We start from the raw sequence: 19358 nt of genomic DNA, 5'->3' as shown, positions 1-19358 counted from the left end.
TGGTACTTTCTTTGTGTTTTGTCCAATCTGCTGTGAAAGTTCTTAAAATGAACATGTGCTGGGTCATCATCCGGGACGGCTATAACATGAAACCTAGGGCAGAATGCGGGTAAGACCGAGCAGGAGGTACACAGTTCTCCCCCAAGAAGTTCAGTCACAAATTTAATTAACACATTTTTTTTAATGAGCATCATCAGCATGGAAGCATGTCCTCTGAAATGGTGGATGAAGCATGAAGGGGCATATGAATGTTTAGCGTATCTGGCACGTAAATACCTTGCAATGCCAGCTATAAAAGTGCCATGCAAATGCCTGTTCTCACTTTCAGGTGACACTGTAAATAAGAAGCAGGCAGCAGTATCTCCCATATATGTAAATAAACTTGTTTGTCTGAGCGATTGGCTGAACAAGAAGTAGGACTGAGTGGACTTGCAGGCTCCAAAGTGTTACATTGTTTTGGTTTTGAGTGCAGTTATGTAACAAAAAAAATCTACATTTGTAAGTTACACTGTCATGATAAAGAGATTGTATGAGGTGAATTGAAAAGTATTATTTTGTTTATCCTTTTTACAGTGCAGATATTTGTAATAAAAATAATATAAAGTGAGCACTGTACACATTGTATTCTGTAGTAGAAATCAATATATTTGAAAAAGTAGAAAAACATCCAAAAAATTTAATAAATTTCAATTGGTATTCTGTTGTTTAACAGTGCGATTCATTTTTCTGAGCTAATTGCATGAGTTAACTGCAATTCATCGACAGCCCTAGTATCTAGTTAAGGCATAGTTAAGATCTCTACCTCTCACAAGGGGGAACTGGGTTCTGTTCCTGTGGGCCCTACAGGGCCAGCCCTGCCTCAGAGCAGGTGCTGGAGTCTGTTCTGGCCAACACATCATCAACGGAGCTGCTTACTAAATTCCCTTGCAAACCTGCTGAAGAGAATGTGGCCACATGGAGTACGTCTACACTGCAATAAAAGACCGGCTGGCCTGGGTCAGTTGACATGTTGTGCGGGGCTATAAAATTGCAGTATAGATATTCGGGCTCCAGCCAGAGCCTGGACTCTGTGACCTACCCCCTTAGGAGGGTCTGAGAGCCTGGATCCCAAACGTTTACACTACTATTTTTAGCCCTGCCGCCTGAGCCCTGTGAGCAGGGGTGAAAGTAAGTCAAGTGACTTACCTGTACACTGAGGCCAGCTCTGGCCCCTGGAAGGGGCGGAGCCTAGCGGAAGGGGCAGGGCTGAGGGGGTCAGAGCCAGCCCCAGCCCACCCTGTAAGGTAAGTGCCCCCTCCCCTCGCACTGGGGTAGCAGCCCGGGGCTCCGGTGGCTATTTAAAGGGCCTGGGGCTCCCCTGCTTCTACTGCCCCGGTCCTTCAAATAGCCGCTGGAGCCCTGCAGCCGCTACCCCAGGGCTCTAGCAGCAGGGCTCTGGAGGCAATTTAAAGGGCCTGGGGCTCCAGCCACTCCTGGGAGCCCCAGGACCTTTAAATTGCCCCCTGGGGAAGCTGGGCTGCCCCAGTATGGTGCACTAGCTCTTGCCGGTATGCCATACCGGGACGAACAGGCTTACTTTCACCTCTGCCTGTGAGTCAATTGACTGCCCAGTAAATCCTCAGCAGGGCCGGCCCACAACATTTTGGCACCTGAGGTAGGGAGCTCAAATGATGCCCCCTCTTTTGGGCCAAAACTTTGAAAGGTCTCAATTCTGCCTTCTTCCCATTCTACTCCTCTTATGGTGCTGCTCTGCCACCTACCCCAATAAAGGAGAACTCACAACTTAAAATGCCTTGTTCACAACACTTCACTTTCAAACGCCTGAACAGCAAATGTAACCTTTCTTGTCTGGCATGTTTATCTGTTTGAATAATCAAAGTGGGGCTTTCCGTGCCTTCTTGGTTGCAAAGATTTGAACTGCTTCCTGCTGAAGGTCCACAGTCTGGGCCAGCTCATGCTCTGTTGAGATGGTTGCAGGGCCGACCAGCCTCTCCTGTGTCATTGTGGAGCGTAGATATGTTTTTCTTAACTTCAGCTTGGAGAAGCTGCATTCTCCACTGGCAACTGTTACAGGAAGTGTTAGAAGTATGCGCAGAGCAACAAAAGCATTTGGAAAGAGGGTGGTCATCTTATTTGTGCACATATATTCCAGAACAGCCTTTGGAGTTGATCCTGCTGAAATGTATCTTGAAAGGGCTTTCAGTTCATCACCTAAATCACTCGCATAAATCACTCGCACTCAATATCGCGCATGTCATCATGCGTCTCTAGTGCCCTGCATTGCTGCTGTAGGTCTTCTTCAGGTATAGTGAGGAGTTTTGGAATCTCCTACAACATCCCAAATATACTGCTGTGTTCCTTGAGCTGCATGGAACGTTCTTCAGCGGACTGTATTGCACAATCTAGCACCTGGTTAAAGAATTCAACTTTGAATTATTGTTTGGGGCCTCTTATGAGGCACGGGATAATCCCATAATCAAAATGTCTTCTTCGGTGACTCTTGTATTCTTGAATGGGTGGGAAAATAGCTTCAGTGTGGAGTTCCTCTGCCAACTTCTGTGCACTCTTCAGAACGTTTTGAAATCCCTCATCTGACCAGTAAGACTGTAGGTATGACTTTGCTTTGTCCAGTTGTTCCATTGCTCCAGATATATCAAGGTCAACACCTTAGAGTCTCTTGCTTACAACATTTATTTCAAACAGTATGTCATGCCACAACACTAAGCCACACAGAAATGTGAAGTTATGTATGTTTCTGGTGATTCCATTTCCCTCTGCCACTGTTCTCCCACGAACAGTTCCTGTCATAGCATTAGCCTCCATAATGGCAACTGTGGCTTCATCTATCTTCCCAATTTGGTGTTTGATAGGCTTTATCGCCTCCACTCGACTTTCCCATTGTGTGGCACTCAGTGGTTTCAGTGTCAGAGAGGATGTTCCCAGATGTTCTCTAGAAGCTGATGCTGCATCACTGACCACCAAGTTCAATGAATGAGAACTGCATGGGACAAAAAAAGCTCGAGGGTTTAACTCTCGGATCCGTGTCTGCACTCCTGTTCTTTCCTCTCACGTCGGCACCATTATCGTAGCCCTGACCTCTCATGTCAGCGATCGCAATTCCCGTATCTTCCAGCTTTTTAAGAAGCACATTTGTCATACCAGCTCCGGTAGCATCATCAATGTCAATAAATTCTAGAAAATGCTCTGACAGTCACCATTGCAGGGACATTTTCACTAGGTTCTGTTGTTGTTACAAAACGCACCATTAAAGTCATTTGTTCCGTATGGCTGATGTCAGGTGTGCCGTCCAGAACAACAGAGTAATATCGTGCTGGCTTCAGATCGGCCACAATCTTCTGTTTGACTTTTGTTGCCAGTAACTGTATGGTCTCATTTTGAATGGTTTTTCCAAGGTAGTGGTGTGTGTACCACGACTTGGGTGGTGACTCTTCTTAGATGCTCCTGGAGTACAGCATCAAACTCAGCCATCAGCTCTACAGTTTTAAGGACGTTTCCATGGTTTGGCACATACAGCTGATCTGCAGTGCCATGCAGGGCTAGGTTTTGGGTCGCAAGCATTGTCACAATGGCAATGAGTCTTTTCAGAACATTTTGCCAGTAAAGAGACTCTGATGCAATCTTCTCTTGATGCTGATCATCCATGGTGGCCTTTAACCTTAGTAAAAAGAAAAGGAGTACTTGTGGCACCTTAGAGACTAACCAATTTATTTGAGCATGAGCTTTCTCTTTAACCTTAGTCTCATCTCCAGCTCTTTCCAGCTGTGGAATGCTCTCTGGTGATTTGCTGCCTTCTCATGGCATGCCAGATTTCTAGCCAGATTTTTCCAGTCCTTTGTTCCTGTAGAACCCAATGTGGCTGGAACATTAGACTGGAAGAGTTTGCAACAAAACCAGTATGCAGCATTCTGGGTTTTTGAGTACATAAGCCATGGCCTCTCCACTTTGTCACCATTGGGGATTTCACACCAGTAACGTGTTGGATGGAAACTTCTATTTTCATTGTCTTTAGGGAACATGTAGTTTTTCACTTGCTGTGGCCCATGCAGTACAAGGAAGTTCCTCAGGCTACTGCTCAAGCGGGTCCACAGTCCTGGATCCTCTGGACTCAAGGAACTAAACTCAGCAGCAGTTGTTTCTTGCACCTCCACCACACTCTTCTCTGATCTGCACTTTTCTTCAGGAGTGTGCATGGTTACATCCACTTGAGATGGAGATATGGATGCTGCAGCAGCTGCCAGGTCACCTGCACTCTGACTGGAAGATCAGGCATCTCCTCACCACTCACATCCTCACTGGGGCCAGAAGGCTCTCCGTGAACATTTGTGTCTATGTATCTCAGGAGAGCTCCTTCCTGCTTAGATAGAAAAGCTTCCTTTGCTTTCTTTCTTTTTCTGAATGCTGCCCCAGAGGGACGTTTTCTTCTTTCACTCATGGCTGCTGTTCTATGCTAGAGTGGCTCTCAACACTCAGTTGAAGGGGAGAAATAAGCAGGCTGGTAGCAGGGCCTGAGTGAGGGAAGAGATCAGTGTCTTAAGGGCCTAACTGGCTCCTACTACTCCAGTTGACGGCCTGTTCTCCTCAAGTGGGTTCAGGGAAGCAGCAGGACACAGGAAGCTCCCTGAGAAGCTGGGGTTAATCAGTCCAGGCTCCTGGGGGGCTAGAGAGGTACATAAGAGGCTCCTCCTCCTCTCTCTCCCTGCAGCTCCTGCTGCTTTCTGTTATTCCCACTCCCCTTTTCTCCTGCCTGCCTGTTCTGTCTCTTGTGCCCCCCTCCCTCCAGCCCAGCACTCCCCCATCTCTGTGCGTCTCGAGCAGAGAGGATACAGATGCACCAGCAGCAGACACCATTTTCTACACTCTGTCCCCGCCCCTCCCCCACAGTCTGGAACCTGAGACCGCTGCCTCAGTTCGCCTCATGGTAAGGCCAGCCCTGATCCTTACCCACCTGGCACAGCAGAGCTTTGCCATCCTGGACTGGCACTTTCAGATCGTGCACTCTCGGGGAGCACAAGCATAGCTGGTTGTCCTGAATTGCATACAGCTCCTCTGTGCTTAGCAATGCAGGGGATGTGTCCCACTGTGGATGGCTGGTTCATTAGGGCCATGCCTGGGCTCAACAAACAAACATAGAAGCACTGATGAACTAGAGAAGCACCTAGAGCGGTTGTGATGTGTGGCAGGATTTCACTTGCCTCTCAGCTTGCATAGCCAAGGATGTAGTAGGTCTAGTCCAGCTTTAAAGCAGTGGTCAGAGTGCAGAATACTCCAGCTTCTATGGGTGAGTCATGGCTTTAAAACAACATGTGCAACCTGACTCAAGGGTTATTCACTATGTCTCCAATCACAGTCAGTCTGTGCCATAACTCTTGCTAATTGTTTTGTTGTTGTGTCCCACTGCAGAGACGTAGCCCTTAGCATCACGGCGCTCTCGTTTAACCTGTGGTTCACAAAGCTGTACTGTAAGGACTTCAGGCTGGTGAGTACGAAGAGCTGTGGCCAGGACGCTAATGAAATGCTGTCCCTTAAGTGATGACACAGCTTTCAAAGAGTCTTTCCTCTCTCCTAGAATCTGGAGATTTCCGAACAGCTTCTGTACATGCTCAGCAAATCGGTGAAACTGGAGGAGCTGGTGCTGGAAAACAGTGGGTTAAAATTGTAAGGAGAGGGCATTTGTACACGTTCTGCCTCTTGTAAAGGATTCTGGGTAGCATCATAAAAGCCTGCAGGGGCAGCAGCTTGCTGCATGTTTTCACCAGCTGTTCTGTGCCTTGTCCATCGTCGGCTGGTAGAATAGCGGAAACGCAGGGCTGACGCTGAATTATTGTCTGCATATTAAATTATCAACTGATGCTAAATCACCTGCCCTTGGCTTCTGGTCACCTTTAAGGCAGGGGAGGGCAAACGACAGCCCGCGGCCTGGATCCTGCCTATCAGGACTTTCAGGCTGGCCCGCGGGATTGCCAGTCCCGTGGTGCAGTGGGGCTAGGCTGGCACCACGGGAACGGCTGTTACCACGTCCCAGAAGCAGCCGGCACCATCCGGAGGGCCGGGGGGGGGCAGAGAGCTCTGTGCGCTGCCCTTGCCTGCAGGCATTGCACCCCACAGCTCCCATTGGCCAAGAATGAGGAATCGCGGGGAGCTTCGGGGGTGGTACCTGCAGGCGAGGGCAGCACGCGGCGGAGTTGCCTGCTGCACCCCACCCTCAGGAGCCATTGCCACGCAAGCCCAGAGCAGGGAGGGAGCCTGCCTTAGCCCTGCCCTGAGCCCCCTAACTCCCTGCCTTGAGCCCCCTCCTGCACCCCAACCCCCTGCCCTGAGCCCCTTCCTGCACACCACACCCCCTCCCACACCCCGCACTCCCTCCCACACCCCAAACCCCTGCCACAGCCCTACATTCATGGCCCTGCATACAATTTCTCCACCCAGATGTGGCCCTCGGGCCAAAAAGTTTGCCCATCCCAGTTTTAAGGGGATGAATTTAAATATCCAAAAACTGGGAAAGGGAAAAAAATTGTCATAATAGAGTAACAGTAACTTGCACTGTAGGCATGGATGATGGCTAGATTATTATTATAGCTGGGAATTTCAGAGGTACCCAGCTCCCAGCAAAAATCCATGGGATTAGTGATTTAGGAGCATTTTCGAAAGCTATGTATGTGTTTTCGGTAATGTTAGCTCAGCTGTATGTCTGGATTCATCCATAGGGCCGCTTCGCGTTGGGAAGAGCTCATGGATGTGACAGGGTGTGGCCCATGAAGGCAAACATCTTTGTTGTGTTCCTGCTGTTGAGTGTTTAAATTTGCAGCCCTGGTTTTGCAGTAATGTGTTTAACTATAATTTTGAGAGAAGAGAGAGGGTTCCCCTCTGCATGACTCAGCCAGGCTCTGAAGTTCACCTGACCAGGGAATGGCCCGAGCAGGGGAATTTCACACTTCTGCTACTCTTTGGCTGGAGACGACTTTCTGCTGTGTTACAGGAGAACTGCAGCCAGCATGGCAGAGAAGTGCCATCTCTGGGATGGCGGCACTGCTGAGAGAGCTGGCTGCCACCTTTGCTGCAGCATGAGCGATCGCTCAGCACCCTAGGGACCGACAGGTGTAATGCATCCGACCTCCACCACTTAGTGCCTCTCCTCCCCCACCCCCAGCCTGGCCCTGCCCCAGAGGCACCATGTGACCCCAGCGCTATTTTCCTGTGACGGGCTGTGAGACGTTTGGTGCCTGGCGCCTGGCCGTGTTGGGAATACTCGAACGCTGGATGTATTGTAAAGTGAGATCCATTCCCTTGCAGTGAATTTGCCCAAAGGATGGCCCAGGCGTTAAGAGGAAACCCGGACTCAGCTCTAAGCGCCATCAGCCTGGCTGGCAACCAGCTGGAGGACAGAGGTACCTTACGCTTACGTCCCAACAGACACGGCCCCTTCAGAGTGTCCCAGCTGCTTCTGACAGTGTGCAGGGTTTACGGCCCGTCCTTTTCAGCCCCTCTGGTTCCTGTCCCGCCTCCGCCCAGAGGCCAGTTGGAGCTGGCTGGGTTTGAGACACACCTCACCCCACATCCAGCCTCCCTCCCACCTTCGCTCTCCTCTTGAAAGCAGCGGCTGCACTTCCCAAGGCAGCGTGTGTGGCCTGTGAATCCCTGATCTCGTCCCCACGTGGAAGCGCTTCCAGCCATGGGCGGCGAGTTCAATGGGCCCATGGTGCCCGGGCACCAGGAATATTCCTGTCCCAGGGGCCCGGCTCCAGCAAAGTTTCCCACCTCCCCTCCCCAACACACACACACTCCCCCCACGCTTCCCCCGGCCCCACCTACCGCCCCCGGGCGATTTAAAACAGCCCGGGGGCTCCCGCCACCACCCACAGCGCAGCGGGGCTGAGCGGCTTCCTGCGCGCTCGCTCCACGTGGCAGTCGGCAGGTCCTTGCAGCCCGTGTGAGGGGGTGTGGCACTGCGCGCTGCCCCCCCCAACACCCCTGCGGCCAATGGGAAGACAGCAGCGTGAGGAGACCCCCCGGCCTGCCCCGCCTAGGAGCCGCTGCCGGAGGAGGTGCCCCAGGTAAGCATCGAACCCCCCATCCACTTCCAGAGCCTGCTCCCACACCCCCTCCGCAAACACACCCTTCGGCCCCCAAATTTCCTCCTGCACCCCCACCTCCTCTTGCCCCCAAACTCCCTCCCAGAGCCTGCATCCCTCACCCCCTCCTGCACCCTGAACCCCCTCCCCCCTAACTCCCTCTTGCACTCCCACCCCTCCCCTGCACCTACTTTTGTCCCCAAACTCCCTCCCAGAGCCTGCACACCCACCCCCCCTGCACCCCCGCCCCCTGCCCAGAGCCTGCACCCAGCACCCAAACTTGTTCCCAGAGCCTGCATTCCAGACCCCCTTCCCACACAAACTCCCTCCCAGAACCCGATCTCTCACCCCTTCTGCACCCAAATTCCCTTCCAGAGCCTGCACCCATCCTGCACCCCAATCCCCTGCCCCAGCCCAGAGCCTGTACCCAAACTCCATCCCAGAGCCTGCATCCCAGACCCCATCCCCCACCAAACTCCCTCCCAGAACCTGACCTCTCACCCCTTCTGCACCCAAACTCCCTCTCAGAGCCTGCCTCCCCACCCCTTCGTGCACCCCAATCGCCTGAACCCCAGACGCCCCCCCACAAACTCCCTCCCAGAGCCTTAGGCAGGTGTGTGTGGGGAGTTTGGGGGGGGGGGGGATGTTTCTGGGCACCACCAAAATTTCTACAAACCTGCCTCCCCTGCTTCCAGCGAAGGGTTGGGTGTGTGGATAAAGCACAGTAGCTACGCCAGCAAGCCTGTAGCTTGGGGCGTGCGGTGAGGAGCACTGGGGGACACACTCACCCGCTAATGTCTCGCTCCCTGGCCCGCAGCCTCTTCACTCGTCCTGGAGAGGGCAGATGTGTGAAGTGCGTCTTGAGAACAGTGGGCAGGCTCAGTCTGTGCTGCCCCGCACAGGGCTCTTGACTTCCTTCTGCTTCCAGCAGGCCCTCAGCTGAGCATCCCTGAACCGGCAGCCGTGGTGCCCACCTTCCCATGGGAGTGCAAGGAGGGAGAGAGCGAGTGCTAAGGCAGGGTCGCTGGGGGGCTGGGAGGTTGATAGATTGTGAGTTTTGTGTATTTAATTAGTGTCACCGCAGGAGAGAGGACCTAAATTCTAACCCTATTTAAAGATAAATCCTAACGACTTGCTAGAAACCAAGAGATTCCTTTCTGGCTAGGCACGAACTCACACGTTCCTTACAACATAGTGCATCTCCGTCTGAACTGTCTCCTCGCCCTCCCACGCTGCAGCCTTTCGGCTGCTTGCTCCATTCCTTTTCAATGTGTGACACCCCCCCTTCCATCAGGACCAAGGCAGGGGTTTGGCTGGATCAGAGCAGGGCATTACTTCATTGGGTTAGGTACCCTTGCTTTTGGCAAGTGCCTTGTACCTGATGCTTCCTAGGCAGGTAAACCCTCCTGGCGAGCTGCCAGCACTGACCAGTGGGTGGGGGAAGATGCCTTCCCCTCCTTCCCGGCCCTAGCACGAAGGGTAACATCCTTTGGCCTGTTTGACCTCTGGCTCATGTTGCTGCACTTGCATGAATTGACACCAGTTCTTTGCCTGTTACATTTTACTGCCTATTTATCACTTTCTTAGGGCTTGTCTGCATGGGGAATGCAGGGCAAGCTAGTGGGAAGTAGTCAGAGTGGGAATTGAAGGCATACTGTCCCCAGCTTTATCCCTCCCTGTGTAGATGAGCCCTTAGTGTTGGCCCCCTAGTGGGGGCTGGTCTGCCCCACCACGGTAGCTCTGCTGTTTCCTCGGGAAGAACTCTCTCTCTCTCTCTCTCTCTTTCCCTCTCTCTCAGAGAAGCGGGTGCTGTGAATAGGGGAAGGTGGGAACAAATTGATGAGCATGCCAACGTAACAAATCCCCCAGGTGCTGTGTATATGGGGCAGTCACGGACTGTATGTTGTGGCAGAGAAGGGGCTGGCAAGTGTCTGTTTAGTATGTACATAGATGGTGCATGTGATATTTCTCTAAGCGCTGCCTGCAGGGAATGCTCATGCCTCGGGTGTGGGAGCTGGTAGGGGTCTGGCAAGCAGCGTACATCGGGGCTCTGCATGCCCCTGCTGTGTCCAAGTGCCTTCCTGCCCTGCCCTAGGAACAGAAGACGACCGTAGCTCTTTCAGCATGTTTTCCGCAGCGCGCAGCACCTGTCCCTGGCCCCGTCAGCCCCTTGCTGGTTGATTTGTGTTTGTCATGCTGCGCGTTACCGTCAGGAGGGCTCGGCTCTCGGTCAGACACTGGCTCGGGAGAGCAACCCTGTGAGCTGTACTGAGGTCTGTACTGGAGGCTGCGTCCCCAGTGCTGGCCGCAGGGCCTACGTGGCAATGCCGGGGGAGCCCCTCGCGGCAGTTGCTGCGGCTCTGTGAGACGACCGCCTGTGTGGATCCACGCGATGTGTCTGAGCTCACCGCGGCTTGCGGTGTGGTGATGAGGCCTTGCACCGTATGCCCTGCTGTGGGGCAGGAGAGATACAGCCCCAGGTCCCTAGCTCTCCAGGCCCTGGTGTGTCTGTCACCCAGAGATGCCATGGAAGGCAAGTGTTGGTTTCCCTGCAGCATGCGGAGTCGGGGGCAGCACGTGCCTTGGGCTCTAGGCTGCTGTCTGACCTCCTTTGTGTCTGATTTTAGGGCTGGATCCTGCAAACACATAGGCTTGCTCTACACATAAAACTTATACCAGGATAGCTGTGTTGATCAGGGGTGCAGGACCCCCGCCCCAGCAAACCCCCCAGTGCAGATGCAGCTCTGCTGACAGAAGGTGTCTGTCAGTGAAGGTAACGTCGTTTGGGGCAGTTCCTTCGCTGGCAGAGCTCTTCCTCCTGGTGGCGTGTGCTGTGTCTAGACTAGGGACGTGGCAGGTGGGAGCATGTCTAGCTGGGCTGAGAGACAGACTTGTGCTAACTTCGCACAAGCTCAGGCGCTAACAGTAGCAGTGTGGTGGTAGTGACGTGAGTGGTGGTTCGGGCTCGCCGCCCCAGCCCGAGCCCGAGCCCACCTGACCCTCCCGGCTCTGAGCTCGGGTGCTAGCTAGCCTGAGCTGCCGCCTGCCACAGCACCTGCTCTGCTGTTTGTAGCATGCCAGCTCAGGCGAAGCCAGCCCAGGTCTGCCTAGCCAGGCTGGAGGCTCGCTTCCAGCTGCAGTGTAGCAAACCCTGAGCGGCCATGCTGACATGGGCTCTGCAGTGGAGAAATGGCCTTACTCCTGGGCCTGAAGTGCCTGGGCCTCGCACAACACCCAGGCCAAGGTGTTTGCAGGATTGATCCTTCTCTTAGAGAAGCAATGCTTGGGGGGCCACGCAGAGTCATGTGCCCCTCCAGATTTCTGCTAGCGTTTGCGGGCCAGGGCCCCTCCGTGTGCAGCAGCTCCTGGAGCTGGTGAGCTGCAAGCTGCGGCCGCTGGGAGAGGCGGCAGCAAACTTCTGGGAGCTGCAGGGTGGGGCTGCTGAGGGTAAGGGAGGAGTGTGACTCAAGCTTTAAATTGTGCCCCCACCCATCAGCATGTACCAGTTGTCTCAACTTACAGGCCCCTTGGGATGGGGACTTGTGGCATCAGAGCCGGAAGCATGTAGCCGGTGGCTGACGAGTGACGATGCTCTATGGCTGTGGGTGCAATGGCTGAGCCCCTGTCGCCTGTCTGCTCTCAGGCCCCTCTGCTCTCTCCTCAGGGATAACTGCATTCAGCCAGTACATTGAGAAACGCACCAAGGGCCTGCGCAGCCTCAACTTCTCTAGGACTTCGCTGACTGCCAAAGGTATATACAGATATAGAGAAGCATAGATCTGGAAGGGACCTCGAGAGGGCTCTAGTCCAGTCCCCTGCACTCATGGCAGGACTAAGTATTATCTAGACCATCCCTGAGAGGTGTTTGTCCAACCTGATCTTAAAAACCCCAATGATGGAGATTCCACAACCTCCCTAGGAAATTTATCCCAGTGCTTCACCACCCTGACAGTTAAGAAGTTTTTCCTAATGTCCAACCTAAACCTCCCTTGATGCAAAGTAATCCGATTGCTTCTTGTCCTGTCCTCAGAAGAAATTTTTTTCTCCCTCCTCCTTGTAACAACCTTTTAGGTACTTGAAAACTGTTATCATGTCCCCCCTCAGTCTTCTCTTCTCCAGACTAACCAAACCCAGTTTTTTCAGTCTTCCCTCGTAGGTCATGTTTTCTAGACCTTTAATCATTTTTGTTGCTCTTCTCTGGACTTTCTCCAATTTTTCCACATCTTTCCTAAAATGTGGTGCCCAGAACTGGAAATAATATTCCAGCTGAGGCCTAATTACTTCTAGTGTCTTGCTTACAATACTCCTGCTAATGATGTTCGCTTGTTTTTCAACAGTGTTACACTGTTGACTCATATTGAGCTTGTGGTCCACTATGACCCCCAGATCCCTTTCCACAGTACTCCTTCGTAGGCAGTCATTTCCCATTTTGTATGTGAGCAACTGATCATTCCTTCCTGTAGTAAGGTAGACACCCACTCCTGCCCTGAGGGGCTTAAAACAGTCCTGGAGAGGGCTGGGGCTGTGGGCTAGAAGCTGGGCCGATTGGGGAAGTGGCCACAGCTGGGCCATGCCCCAATCAGGTCACAGCTGGCCTGTATAAGAAGGCCAGGGCAGCCAGAAGTAGACTCTCTCTTCCTCCCTTTAGAGGGAGAAAGGCCTGGTTGCTGGGCAGCTTGAGAGAGGGTGTATCTGATGTGGAGCAGGGCTGGGGGAAGGCTGGAGGGGCTGGGGAGCTCCAGCCTGAAAACCCCCCAGGCTGCAGGCCAAGAGTAAGGCCAAATAGGTACTGGGGTTGCAGGGGGCAGTCCACGGGTAGGCAGAGGCAGCAGGTCCAAACCCCTTCCCCTGTGATGAGTGGCTGATACACTGCAGTCTGCCCAGGGAGCGGGGCTAAGTGAGGACTGGCAGTAGCCAAGACTGAGATGAAGTGGGGATAGTGGGTGGGGGGTTCCTCTGGGTGGGGAGACCCTGAGACTGAGGGGTTATTGCCAGAGGGGCAGCGCCCCAGACAAAAGGGCACCGGGTCCGGGAGGGATATGGGGGGCCAGTGACAGGTGGGGCACCGACCTGCAGAGGGTGCTCTGGAGGCTGGTGAGCTAATTCCCAAGGACGACCAGCAGGAGGTGCCGCAGGGGTGAGTCCCACCTGCTTAGAAGTGGTGGAGAATGCGGGCAGAGACAGCCCGCCCCTGATATAAGGGAAGGCAAGGACTAGGACTAGTGTCTTGAGAGACATTGGGTGGAGAAGATAGAACCCAGACATCCTGGGGTGTATTTTGCGGAGGCCCCAGGGGTTAATGTTGGTTGGAGTCCGGGGTCAGGGCCCGGGCCAAAGGGGGTTGATGACCCACAGGGACTATGGGAGGAGCAGAGGGCCCTCCGTAGACAGTTGGGGCAGCTGGCGAGGGAGCAGCGGGCCCTAGTAAGACTCCTCCGCCAGGAGTTTCAAGGATGGTGGGGGATGCTGAGTGTCCGAGCCAGGAGGCCAGTGGCAGAACAAAGGACGTGTTACGCCTGCAGAAAACAGGGACATTTGAAAAGGGATTGTCCCTACTGGGACGGGGGCAGGGCGCCTCGCCTGGAGGAGAGACAGGGACAATTCCTGCGGACAGTCGCTGGGTGAGGGAACGTGGGTAGCTGCCAACCTCTTGGGCCTGTGGGCAGAAAGGCCACTTGCGGTGGGTATGCCCAGGCCAGAGGGACACGGAAAGGTCTAGGGCAGTGAGGAGGCAGAGGGCCTGTTGGGGCTGCCGGACACTGGGCCACATAAGGATGCACTGCCTCAGGGGAACTGAGGAGAGGCTGGAGGAGGTTCATGTGGGCCTGGAAGGACCAAAACTGAAGGAGGTGACAGCCCGGATGGAGGGAACCCTGCAGGAGGTGGGCACCCAGACAATCAAAGGGCCAGTCACCGAGGATGAGACCCAGACCATGTGGGCCCAGTGGGAGGCCAGGACTCAGGTGTGGGGAGCCCATGTAACAGTGGGAACGCAGACCCAGGGGGAAGAGAGTCTGGAAAACCCGGATGTACAGGCATGGCTGGAGGCTGCAGATCGGGCCCGCCGGAGGGTGGAGACCCAGGTCCAGGAGATGTCCCAAGCCTGGGAGGCTGCAGAGAAGAGATGCACAAGCCTGGAGGGGTGACCATGGAAGGCTAATTTTGGGGAGCCCAGGCTGAGGTGCCCCCCTTCCCCCAGGGGTGGAGGTTTTGAGAGGGTGTGTGTAGCAGGGTAGACACCCGCTCCTGCCCTGAGGGGCTTACAACAGCACAGGAGAGGCCTGGGGCTGTGGGCTAGAAGCTGGGCCGATTGGGGAAGTGGCCACAGCTGGCCTGTATAAGAAGGCCAGGGCAGCCAGGAGTAGAGACTCTCTCTCTCTCTCTCTCTGCCTTTAGCAGGAGAAGGGCCTGGTTGCTGGGGAGCTTGAGAGAGTACCTGAGGTGGAGCGGGGCTGGGGAGCTCCAGCCTGGGACCCCCCGCCCCAGGCTGCAGGCCAAGAGTAAGGCCAAATAGGTACTGGGGTTGCAGGGGGCAGCCCACGGGTAGGCAGAGGCAGCAGGTCCAAACCCCTTCCCCTGTGATGAGTGGCTGATACACTGCAGTCTGCCCAGGGAGCGGGGCTAAGTGAGGACTGGCAGCAGCCAAGACTGAGGTGAAGTGGGGATAGTGGACGGTGGGTTCCCCTGGGTGAGGAGATCCTGAGACTGAGGGGTTACTGCCAGAGGGGCAGCACCCCAGACAAAAGGGCACTGAGTCCAGGAGGGACACGGGGGGGCCAGTGACAGGCGGGACACTGACCTGCAGAGGGTGCTCTGGAGGCTGGTAAGCTAATTCCCAAGGACGACCAGCAGGAGGTGCCACAGGGGTGAGTCCCACCTGTTTACACTTCTGATGTGGAGTACTTTGCATTTGTCCTTATTGAATTTCATCCTATTTACTTCAGACCATTTCTCCAGTTTGTCCAGATCATTTTGAATTTTAATCCTGTCCTCCAAAGCACTTGCAACCCCTCGCAGCTTGGTATCGTCTGCAAACTTTATAAGCGTACTCTCTATGCCATTACTTAAATCATTGATTAAGATATTGAACAGAACCAGAACCGATCCTTGCGGGACTTCACTTGTTGTGCCCTTACAGCATGACTGTGAACTGCTGATAACTACTCTCTGGGAACGATTTTCCAACCAGTTATGCACCCACCTTATAGTAGCTCCATCTAGGTTGTATTTCTAAAGTCAAGATATACCACATCTATCGCTTCCCCTTCCCCCCCCCACAAGGCTTGTTATCCTGTCAAAGAAAGCTATCAGGTTGGTTTGTCATGATTTGTTCTTGACAAATCCATGCTGACCATTATTTATCACCTTATTATCGTCTAGGTGTTTGCAAATTGATTGCTTAGTTATTTTCTCCATTATCTTTCCTGGTACAGAAGTTAAGCTGGCTGGTCTGTAATTCCCCAGGTTGTCCTTATTTTCCTTTTTATAGATGGGCACTATATTTGCCCTTTTCCAGTCTTCTGGAACGTCTCCCGTCTTCCATGACTTTTCAAAGATAATTGCTAATGGCTCAGATATCTCTTCAGTCAGCTCCTTGAGTATTCTAGGATGCATTTCATCAGACCCTGATGATTTGAAGACCTCTAACTTGTCTAAGTAATTTTTGACTTATTCTTTCCCTATTTTGGAAATGATCCTACCTCATTTTCACTGGCATTCACTATATTAGACGTTCGGTTTTCACCAAGAAGATTGGTGGTGATGGAAACAAAGAAGTCATTAAGCACCTCTGCCGTTTCCACATTTTCTGTTAATGTCTCTCTTCTCCCCCCACCCCCCTAACGCCCATTGAGTAACGGGCCTACTCTGACCTTGGTCTTTCTCTTGCTTCTAATGTATTTGTAGAATTTTTTCTTGTTTCCTTTTATGTTCCTAGCTAGTTTGATTTCATTTTGTGCCTTGGCTTTTCTAATTTTGTCCCTACATACTTGTGTTATTTGTTTATATTCATCCTTTGTATTTTGACTGAGTTTCCACCTTTTGTAGGACTCTCTTTTGAGTTTTAGATCAATGAAGATCTCCTGGTTAAGCCAGGGTGGTCTCTCCCACGCAGTGGAATAGTTTGTTCTTGTGCCCATAATAATATTTCTTTGAAAAACCGCCAACTGTCTTCAATTGTTTTTCCCCTTAGACTTGCTTCCCATGGGATTTTACCTACCAATTCCCTGACTTTGCTAAAGTCTGCCTTCTTGAAATCCATTGTCTTTATTGTGCTGTTATCCCTCCTACCATTTCTTAGAATCATGAACGCCACCATTTCATGATCACTTTCACCCAAGTTGCTTTTCACTTTCAAATTCTCAACCTGTTCCTCCCTATTTGTCAAAATCAAATCTAGAACAGTCTCCCCCGTAGTAGCTTTCTCCCACAAAAAATTGTCTCCCATACATTCCAAGAACTCATTGGATGATCTGTGCCCTGCTGTGGTGGTTTCCCAACAGATGTTTGGGTAGTTGAAGTCCCCCATCACCACCAAGTTCTGTGCTTTGGATGTGTCTTGATGGGGTTTGCGTTGGTTTCTGGGATGGGGCAGGGCTCACAAAACCTCCTCGCTGCCTTTGGGACCCTTTACAGGAGCCAGAGGGCTCCAGGCTAGCACGGGAAACCTTCCCACAAGAGTGTGAAAGAGGGTGGCGGGGCTGCCCTGGCCTGCATTTCCCCTGGAGCCACCATGCTGGGCCCCAGGCCTCTTCGGGCAGTGTCCCTCTGCATTCCTCTTGCCAAGGGGTCAGGCCTCAACAGCCCAGTCTAGCCCTAACTGTGGAATGACTGATCTTGGTCCTAGGCGCTCTTGGCTTGGGCACTGCCCAAGTGCGTGTGCAGGGGGCCCCCTTTCAAAGTCAGGTGGCCAAAGAGCTCTGGTGGGTGCTGTGGACACTATGTGGGAGGGCTGGCTCTGAGTCCCAGCGGCTCCCAGGGGGGTTTAAGGAGAGAATTCCGCTGTGGGATGGTCCCTCTTCACCTGCCATGTCTCGGCAGTCTGAACCAAGCAGGGCTCTGGGATTGCAGGGTTTCTAACATGACAATGTCCTTCTCTGCTCTGCATCCACTCTTGGATCCCCACCATGCTCACCGGCTTCTCCCTTCCCTCGGGCAGGAGCGAGCACTTTATGCCAGTCCCTTGCATCTAATGGAATCTTCAGCGCCTCACTTCAGCACCTGGATCTCTCGGGGAATCCTGGCATCTTTACCACGGACGATGCCAGCGTACGTATAAATAGCTCCCTGCAGGTAGGAAGGTCCAAGCCAGAGAAACGCAACTAAAACCTGAGCAGCGTGTACAGTGAGCTGAGATGTCTCTTCTCTCTCCCTCTCGCTCTGGGCAATGGGAGGCGTGGTGGCAGCTCAGACCTACCTGCTGGGGTGGGGCTAAAAGTAGTAGAGACCCCATGGCAGCACAGGTCAGGGCAGGCTTGCTGCATGTGGGTGTTAACTCAGGTTGCTAGCCCGCTCCGGGGTCCATGCTGCTCTTGGTCCCCAAGCTAGCTAGGCTAATGCTAGTGCAGATAAGCCTCCCCGAGCTGCAGTCACATCTCTGATGGGAGTGAAGACTCTCTCTAGCGTGTGTTACATTTTCTGGAGGTTTAACGATTTAGGTCAGAAGAGTCTGGCCCATCAGCTGGGTCTGTTGTTGGGGTTTGGTCAGATTTTTGGGCTGCCCCCTTTGACATTTGATGCCAAAATGTTCAGAAGGGGCTATTGCTTTTTGGGTGCCCACTTGAGACCCTGTGCCCAGCCCCCACAGCTCCTGTGGACTCCTGTGGGAGCTCAGTGTCTTCAAAAGCCCCCCAAATCAGAGGCCACTCTTGGCAAATCTATTGCAGGTCATTTTGGCCAAGCAGCCAACTCCATTTCTGCTTCCCCTGGCGCTGCTGCCCAGGGGAAGGGGCTGACTGGGGAGGAGGAGGTGCTTGGGGGAAGGAGAGTCTGGGTTCACCCCCAGGCTGGTTTGTTTCCTTCTCGCTTTCTTGGGCTGAACGTTAACCCTGCCAAACCCCAGGAGAAAGGCTGTCTGTCTGTGAGCCAGGCTCACTCCTGATTCCTGGGCAGGAATGTCCTGCAGTCAGCCCCAGGTGCGAGGAGACGCTGCCTCTAGAAAAACCCTTCCAGCAGACCCTTAAATCCACGTCTTCTCTCCCCACAGAGCTTGCACAGCTTCCTCAGCCATGCGAACTCGGTGTCTCATCTCAACCTGGCCGGCACAGACTGTGCTTTGGATGCAGTAAGTAGCAAGGGGCTATTCTCCACTCATCTGTGCTGAGGGGACCTTCCTTCTTGCCATCTGCGTCACTGCAGCCCCTGCCGTGTGCCTGGCCCTGCAAACCAGAGTCACTGTGCAGGGTGTGCAGCCCAAGAGGCAGACGAGTATATTTCTGCCTCCCAGGGCTGGCCTTTCCCATCCCTGGGCCTCGGTCCTCCTTGGGCAGAGGCAATTGAGCTGCTGGTGCCTGAGGAACTCCCAGGCCTGGTCCTAGCCCTAGCTGAGGCAGAATGAAATCGTAGTTTGCTGTGGTGTACTGGAAGTCTCGTGCGTTATTGATCAGGAATGAATGAATGCAGCAGGTACTTCCCCTTTGGATGTAAATCTTGGCACTGGCATCCAAGGTTGGAACAGCCTCGGTGCTGTAATTTATGGCTGGACCTTAAATTACATCAGATATTGGTGCTTTGGGATAGCTCCCTCTGCCAAAGTCATGCTTCCAGATGAGCCTTCCAACTCCTTGTATTTCCCTCGCTGTCCCTGCTGCATGTAGGTCTGGTTATTTACCTTGGAAAGGGGGCAGGATTGTAAAATGCTGTTCTGCGCTGGAAAGTGGAAAGAAAAGGAGGACTTGTGGCACCTTAGAGACTAAGACTAGAGTCTCTAAGGTGCCACAAGTCCTCCTTTTCCTTTTGCGAATACAGACCGACACGGCTGCTACTCTGAAATCTGGAAAGTGGGTCTCTGTGATCAGCCAGTGTGCTTATTTAAACAGCCAGCCCTGCAGACTCCTTTGGGGACTCAGTCAGCTGGTCTCATGTGCCTGCCTTCTGCAGGCCAAAACACACCTTGTGGGACCCCTGCCCCACTGCCTCCAGCTGCATTGCACTTTGCAGCCTCTAGGTGCGTAGGGCCTGGTATTCAGTGGGAGCTGCAGGTGCCGATATCTCTGAAAATCAGACCGTTAATCACCCATTCTGTGGCTGGCTAAGAGGGACTCTGGCTCC

At 53.2% G+C, this 19358-nt stretch overlaps 1 protein-coding gene across 1 annotated transcript in view; it reads left to right on the top strand.

Annotated features, from left to right (window-relative positions):
- CARMIL2 (capping protein regulator and myosin 1 linker 2) overlaps positions 1-19358 on the top strand; it is a 141057-nt gene that overhangs the window by 31317 nt on the left and 90382 nt on the right. The window contains exons 9-14 of the mRNA XM_073307100.2: positions 5422-5497; positions 5588-5676; positions 7312-7406; positions 11755-11841; positions 17248-17357; positions 18295-18372. Of these exons, the coding sequence (XP_073163201.2) occupies positions 5422-5497; positions 5588-5676; positions 7312-7406; positions 11755-11841; positions 17248-17357; positions 18295-18372 (535 nt within the window). The remainder of the gene's footprint in view (positions 1-5421; positions 5498-5587; positions 5677-7311; positions 7407-11754; positions 11842-17247; positions 17358-18294; positions 18373-19358) is intronic.

The sequence above is a fragment of the Lepidochelys kempii genome, chromosome 12 (genome assembly GCF_965140285.1).
Source record: "Lepidochelys kempii isolate rLepKem1 chromosome 12, rLepKem1.hap1, whole genome shotgun sequence".
Taxonomy (NCBI): domain Eukaryota; kingdom Metazoa; phylum Chordata; order Testudines; family Cheloniidae; genus Lepidochelys; species Lepidochelys kempii.
The sequence above is the reverse complement of the archived record's forward strand: the minus strand, read 5'-3'. Positions and strand labels throughout refer to the sequence as shown.